This window comes from Arctopsyche grandis, chromosome 7 (genome assembly GCF_051622035.1).
Source record: "Arctopsyche grandis isolate Sample6627 chromosome 7, ASM5162203v2, whole genome shotgun sequence".
Taxonomy (NCBI): Eukaryota; Metazoa; Arthropoda; class Insecta; order Trichoptera; family Hydropsychidae; genus Arctopsyche; species Arctopsyche grandis.
This window is the reverse complement of record NC_135361.1, coordinates 17,489,688-17,497,564: the sequence shown is the minus strand read 5'-3', so window position 1 is coordinate 17,497,564 and position 7,877 is coordinate 17,489,688. Positions and strand designations below refer to the sequence as shown.

At 30.9% G+C, this 7,877-nt stretch overlaps 1 protein-coding gene and 1 long non-coding RNA gene across 2 annotated transcripts in view; both read right to left on the bottom strand.

The window, feature by feature from the left end:
* Positions 1-7,877, bottom strand: part of LOC143914647 (uncharacterized) — a 403,002-nt gene that overhangs the window by 58,611 nt on the left and 336,514 nt on the right. The gene's annotated exons all lie outside the window — the stretch shown is intronic.
* Positions 332-7,877, bottom strand: part of pyd (zonula occludens-like protein polychaetoid) — a 41,371-nt gene continuing 33,825 nt past the window's right edge. Inside the window, exons 22-27 of the mRNA XM_077434900.1 lie at positions 7,624-7,807; positions 7,330-7,542; positions 7,149-7,248; positions 6,978-7,053; positions 2,899-5,375; positions 332-1,760 (exon numbers count right to left, since the gene is read on the bottom strand). Of these exons, the coding sequence (XP_077291026.1) occupies positions 1,543-1,760; positions 2,899-5,375; positions 6,978-7,053; positions 7,149-7,248; positions 7,330-7,542; positions 7,624-7,807 (3,268 nt within the window). The 3' untranslated portion in view covers positions 332-1,542. The remainder of the gene's footprint in view (positions 1,761-2,898; positions 5,376-6,977; positions 7,054-7,148; positions 7,249-7,329; positions 7,543-7,623; positions 7,808-7,877) is intronic.

The window sequence follows — 7,877 nt, the reverse complement described above, 5'->3', positions numbered from 1 at the left end:
CTCCGCCCCCATCACCCCCCACACCTGCCGCTCGCACTTCGCTGATTGCCCGCAACCACGGTTACGAATCAAACCTATTTATTTTTTGTGTGCGTAAAATATTGTACCCTTGGGAAAAGTTTCACCAGCCCCATCTTAGATGTTAGGGTTGGCGAATCTTTAAAATTCTATTTTTAATACAATCATATGGGACATTCAAAAGACGTTCAAGATATTTTGAATTAGCCACTAAACAAATATATGTACATCCAAATGGATGGATGAATTTAATTATAAATATAGGTTTTTATTATACGTGAATTTCATCAAAAATAAAAATAAATTTCAATATATAAAACATATATTTTCTGTTTTTTATCAGTATAAAAATAGTCACAATATTTTTAATATATAAAATTGTACGATGTCACTAAATTATATACATTTTGATCGTTATTTTATATTGTAATATTAAAGATATCATATGATTGATTTCATATAAAAAAAAATTATATATACAATGGTAAGATACATATACGACTTGTACATGCGAATGAAAAGGTTTATAATATTGTACATTCATAATTGAAATTTTGATTTTAGGTAAACAAATGCGTGAATTCGCAAAAAATTATGAACTAAATCGTACATTTTAGTTCATTGCTCTCAAATATCAATAGTTGAGATTCGTGTTAAAAGTAATAATGATGAATCGACCATCCTTGATAAATCCATATATGTATATATATATTTACCTATAAAATACTAGCTATTAACAATAAAGGCACACATTTATTGAGTATAAATCTCATATCACTTGCTCAGTAATGAATAAAAATAATCATAAATCTACATAGATCATGTACATTGACATAATCTCTCAAAACTGCGCATATACTACATAATAATAAAAATAACTCAATAATACATAGCAAAAAAACAACTAGACTTTATAATATGTGTAAAGATTAACTTGAAAATGCAATAAAATATACTAAATGCCACGAATATATATTAAAGAAATAAAAAAAAAGTAATAATATAATAGAAACGTGTGAGTTTTCATACTAAAATGTAGTGTTTATTAGTTAGTAATAATAAATAGTAAAATGGAATGCTGATTTTATAATCACATTTTATTATTACATAAATCATTACATAAAGCACTTCGGTAACGATTTCATTTGCGTTTGAAATAATATGAATTAATATAAACCAGTAAACAAATAGATTTAAAATAATAAATTTTTCAACTAGTGGTATAAATATAAACCATAAATTTTAAACTAATTACTCAACACAAGTCTCCTATCATTCAACTCATATATGATCAGACCTAACAAATTTAAACAAATAAAATTAAATAGTCACATACTATGATATTCTAACCTAACTCCTATCGATTTGTAAATATTACAATTAGATGCCTTAGTAAATTTAAAATTGTATGTAGATTCACTTACGTATTACCAAATTGATATTAATCTCTTGAATTAAAGTAATAACTTAAAATACAAAATGTATTGCAGAATAACAAAAGTACATAAATAAAATAGAAAATAATTAAAAATGATCCACTTTCACTGCCACAGTATTGAGAGTGGTCGTAGCCGGTAATAAAATATTATCCCACGACGATGAAGGTTCAGTGTCGGTAGCATTGAGCGTGAGACCCAACGATGGTAGTGTGTTCGCGCAATGAGGAAGCCGCAAAGTAACCGGTCTGGCGAAACCCAACCCCTGTGGACCGCACATCACTACTGGAGAGAGTAAAGCTTCACCTAGACACAAAACATTGTCAATTTAGAAAACACATCGACTAAAACAAGAATGTTCATTACAAAGGAAATATGGTAACAATACTTCCATGCACACATGCATTTTGATTTGAGTGAAAACAAAACAAAAATAAAACAATAGAAATGATCAGATGTGACAACTCGGCATACCAAATATTTTATTGCTGAAAAATCATGTTATTCATATTGACTTTTAGGCCTATTGCGAACTGTCGACCGGTCGACGGCTACTGTAATTTACACAGGCTTAGATGGGTGTTTACGCACGTGGTCAAAGTCGTCTGGACGACCCGTTGAGCCTAGTTGCAATAGGCCTTAATGTCTAACTATACTTCAAAATGATATAGAATACCACGGTAGTATAGATATTGTAACTACCAGTATTTAAGATCACACAAAACATAACAAAGAGGCACAGAATATAGGAATGCCAACAACACGAATGATCTCGGGTGATTTCATATGGACTTAGTTCTTCAAAAGAGATCTGATCCACGTTTCGCTTTGGTATATGGAAAGATTTATTGTATTGTATATTGTATATAGTAAATAAAGTTTATTTTACATAATACAAAAAAGTTGACAAACTCTGCAGTTGTTGAAATTAAGCTCATGTGGACTGAATCTTCTTTGCAGAACTGTTTCTATATAAAAAATAAATAAAACGCAATCAAATGATCAATTACATTTTACAGTAATGTTAATGTAAGTTTTGGTTTAGTGTATTTCGTATTAAATAACTACATATTATATAGTAACTATCCGCATTAAATAACTAATAAAACGTTAGAAGTGTTATATTTCTAAGATTCAAATTTAATTTCACCCATCTCGTCTAAAATCTACAATGCAATGTTTCAACAGGTGGATCAACAACAGTATACTACCATAAAGTGCTTGTTTATTCATGCACAACAATGCAAGTGTGTTTATTACAATGATTAATATTCTAATCAATAAGCATGCAATTTAGAAGTACTAAAAGCGATGATAATATATGTATTTACAAAGTATTACGATGATTTTTTACGTGAAAATTGTACATAAAAACCATGCTATTCAAAAACTTGTGCTGGTAAAAGATAAATCGTGCATTTCATGTTGATTCATATTTATTTACCCTTATCCATGTCAATGGGTGGACCGCCAACACTGTGGCTGAGACGTGGATCTGATACAGTAAAATAAATTTTCTGTTTCACTCCGGGCAGGATAGCATCTGGCGGTATATCTAGCGAAACTCCCCAAGTACGGTCTTCAAGTATTCCACCTTCACTATCGAATATACCCCATGTGGTACAGACTCCCTCAGTTCCACCGATTTTTCCCTTCTGTCCGACTGCTAAAACGTCGGCATCGAAATGAATCGAGTTTGGAGTAATCGTAGTATTATTGTCTTCGTTACTTTCGTCGACTTTCCCAGATCTGTTATTACACTTAAACAGAGATATGGTTTCGTTCTTGCCCAAGTCTTGCGATGTATAGGGCGTACTCTGTGGTTTGTTTTTGAATTGCATGCTACATACAGATTCACAGTGGGTCGCTATCGAAGACTCTGAATTAAATACGTGGATGTCGGATAAAGAGGGCACATTGGATTGGTAGACTGGTTCACCTTTTAATATGTTTGATTCTAATGCAACATTCAATCTAGTGTTTTGGTTTACTTCTGGTTGATTTCTTAAAGAGTTAAAATCTATTGCTGATTGCAAAACATTAGAGAGAACTTCCTGTTTCGATTGATATAAAGACTCCCGCCTCGATAAGTGCGCTGTGTCACTTAATTCGTAAGGACTATTTCTGTTTACAATTACGTTTTTGGAGGAGAGATTAGTTTCCTTTACTTCTTGTTGGGATTCATAAATTGTTGGGTCTTTCAAAGGCCTTCTGGATACATATATTGGTTCAGTCGGAGAAAACATACTAATATTACCGATTTCTTTCTTTGATTGATAGATCATTTCTTTTTTCGCTAAGTTTCTCAATTTTATAATTTCTAACTTATCATCGTTTTGCGTTTGATCAATAGATTTATCTTTAGCCATAAGTGATGCCTTTTGAGAAAGTATTTCTTGTCTTGATACATATAAGCTTTCAGCAGGATTTTCATAATTTGAACATGGTTGTTGTATAGAAGTAGATATGTCTTCACAAGTGCAGTCAGATGGGGATAAACTACATTGATTTTTCCACAAACCAGTGTGATCTGATATATCTCTGAGACCTAAATGAGGATCTATTTTTTCAAAAGAGTTATTATCTATATTAATCTTTTGAAATTCTTCAATAACATTATTGCTTTCATTGTTTCCTTGAGTATGTGGGTAATGTTTCAACTCATCGACATGCATTTGTGGTACATTGTTAGAATCTACACGCAGAGTGGAGTCGAACGATGACCTTTTGATCGGAGTATCGTAAATTGAATTATTAGAATATATTCTTTGAACCAACATTTCTCGTTTAGTTTGATATGGGTTTTCCGCTAGTAATTTTTGTTCTCTCGGTGAAAAAGATGTGTGATTATCTCTCCTTAAAGAATTTTCTCTTGACAAATATTCACCATTTCGTCTACGCTTCAACATGTCTTCTTTTGTGGCATACGGACTCTCACTGTATAAACGTTCTTTGAGCATTTCTTCTTTTGTCGCATAAGGACTATGTTTATTAAAGGAGCTTCTGGTGGAATATGGGGATTCCGATATTTTACGTTCAATCTTTTCATATGGATCTTCATATGATTTTTGGCAGCATCGACTCTCAGACAAATCTTGATGTTGACCATAAATTTCCTGTTTAGATACGTATGGATTTTCTTTGAATGGTAATTCTTTATCTTTCAAAGCTATTGAATTCTCGTGAAGTCTCATAATAGAATTTTGTTCATTTATTACATCTTGTCTTGAAGAATATTGGCAATGAGTTGGACTTGAGAATTTATCCCTTGAAATATTTGAAAAACTACCGCTAATTTTCGATTCAAACCCTGTATTGGTTGGGTTTGAAAGGTGTCTCTGAAGTGGTGATGGCATATGTTTCAAATCCATCTTACGTTGGTATATTGGATCGATGGCAGTTATCATATTGTAATGTTTAAGGTCCCCGCTATAATTTGGACGATATCCATATTCTATCAATGAATTTTGTCTTCTTAAAGGCTTAATTTTCGGTTGTGTTTCTATTTCACACATTGAGTTTTGTCTTCGCTTAATATTATTACAAGGTGAAATCGAACGTGGGACAACTTCAACTGCATCAAAATTGCCTCTGTTTTCACAGAAAGAACTTTGTCGTTTAAGAATTGGTTTTAATGGTCTTTTATCACAAGTAGAATTGCTGCGAAGCAATTTTTGACCCTTTGAATGGTGTAAAGATGTGTTAATGTCATTATTTTTATTTTCATAGTTCCACATAGCATTTCCTTGATAAGCATCATAGTTGCATGGAGATTGATTTTTAGAAGCCTTTTTTGTCGTTTTTGAACGAAATAAATCAAAAGTAAAATTCTTTAAAAATGACGATTTCTTTGAAAGTTTTTTGGATATCTTTTTAGGAGAGTTTTCTGGATCGTAATTGTCTTGAACGCAATCGGTAGAGCTGGAGGAGTTAGTAAAACATTTAATTAACAAATATGTAATTAAAATTTTAAAAAATTGTTACATAAAAAGAAAGTGACAATAAAATACACAAATAAATTCTTCATATCAAAATAAGCAAAATATATATTGAACTATATAATCAAATAAAATTTATAACTTGATTTTAGCTAATTGGTTAGTTTATGGTTATAGAAAGGGTGTGACATAATAATAAAAAGGCATTTGTGTAAAATTATCCTTCTTTAAATGCAGACTTGTATTGTCTGGCATCAGTATATAGCTGCTAAAATTTAATTTGCTTTAATGAAACTGGAATAATCAATTCAATAAAAATTATTATATAAATAAACATTTTTTTCTTAATTTTATGCAGTAAAAATGCTGCATTTGAAGAAGGCTTAGTAAATAATTAAAATATTGGACGTAGTCATTTCTCTTTTACTATGAGATTGAAAAATGGTATGGAAAACAACTATTATATAAAAGTACTGAATTGTCACTTTAATTTCATATAATAAATCTTTTCTCAATACATATGTATATACCTATGTACATAGATAATGAAAGTAACAAAGGCTGATGCGTCAACAAATAAACAAAATAATTAATAGTACTGTAAGAAAATAAAATTGTCTTTACACTAATGATATACATATATGAATATATTTTTATGGTCATAACGCTTCAAGATTAACAAACAGATTTTAAAAATTGTGAATAATTTTACGATGAATTCTGTATTCCATAGCGTAAGTATAACAAACAAACTTCCAATGCATTACATGATTATGAAAAAATTAAATCTATATCGAACTGACTTCTTTTCCAAAATTGTATTTATAAATATATTTTTATACATATATAGATAGGTATACTAAATAATAAATAAAATTACACATGCACTAAAATGCAGACACATCAGCCAAAATCAGCTAATTAAGTATAATGTGCAGATAGTGTCTATATAAATAAAAACACCTGGAAATATTTATTGACAAATTTCAACTAGAAATAAGAATATGTTTACATTACAATGAGCATTAGATATCCCACAATTATATGTTAGTTGTTTTAAGCAATGAGTGTTTGCATGTTAGGGCAAAAGAATTTGAATAAATGCATGCAATTATAACTAAAATAAATATTTAAACATTTTTTTTTCTCAGTGATGATTTCGGGTCACCCCATTTGGCCTTTCAACCTGTTAAATAGCTTTTACACGAACAAAAATAATTATAATGACACAAATATTTCACAAGTATTGGTTTAAAATAATGTGCACTTGGATAAGAATATACGGGTGAAATAAATGAATGACAATATCAATTTAATAAATTAACAATATGGACTTCAAAATATACCAAAAAACTATTAAAATTTCAACAAACAGATTAAATAAAAATGTTGAATACCTTTGAATTAAATTCCTTTACTTTATTGTAAGCTAGCTAGATGACAACACATTAGAAAAAGTTTAAAATAGATTGGCTTGACAAGTAGTACAAGTTACACAATTGGAATAATTGTGAGGCTTGTATCTTAATATATTTCAAACTTCAATGGCATTATGATGGAGCAATATAAAAGGGTAAAATCTAACCTCATGTTGTGCAAATGCTGTGGCTTCCTGTATAATTCAAAAGCCGAACCACGCTGCTCGCGACTCCCTGCTAAATCTGTAATTACAAATTATTATAACATGAATATAACACAAAACCGATAATAAATAAGGTGATTTTTATATGTAAAATACACTTAAATTGAAATTCACCTATGACATGGGGACTGGTAGTTTGCGGAGGATTTCGCATGTGTGGTGGTGGACCATTATATGGTGGGGCTTGACCTGTATTACCACTGTATGAATTTTGCTGAATAAAATAAATACATTAATAAGATACACATTCGATATTTTAATTCTGAATCATACATGTATAATCAAATTAAATTACTTGATGTGAATGTGATGATAGATGATAAGGTGCACTTCCAGGACCAGAATGGGAATGAGAATGTGCATGGACTACACCGCTATTCCATGGACCGCCTCTTCCAGGCCCTGAATAACTATAGCCATTAGTGGGATTTGGTCCTGATGAATTTCCCATGACGTTTGGATTCGACTGTTGACTGTAATTTGCTCTGCTATTCACCATTTCTGAACCCTAGAACGAATGTCAAAAATTAATGTAAAACCCAATTAAAAATCTTTTTCCCACATAATTAATTGCTATAAAAAATCCTACCCCATTGCCGACACTATAGCTCTTGGTGTGATGTGCTTGCGGCGGTTGATTTTCACTTATCGGTGGTCGGTAATGTTTAGGTTTGGGCGGTGGAACAGGTTTGTATAAAGAGGGTGGTCCACCGGCTCCTGCAGCCTTGCCTATACTACCCATGTAATCTGCAGAGGTTGCATTATTTCTGCTACTATAAAAAAAAAATTAATATAACAAAACTCATATTCGTAGCCATTATAGACAAAATTCATCAAAATATA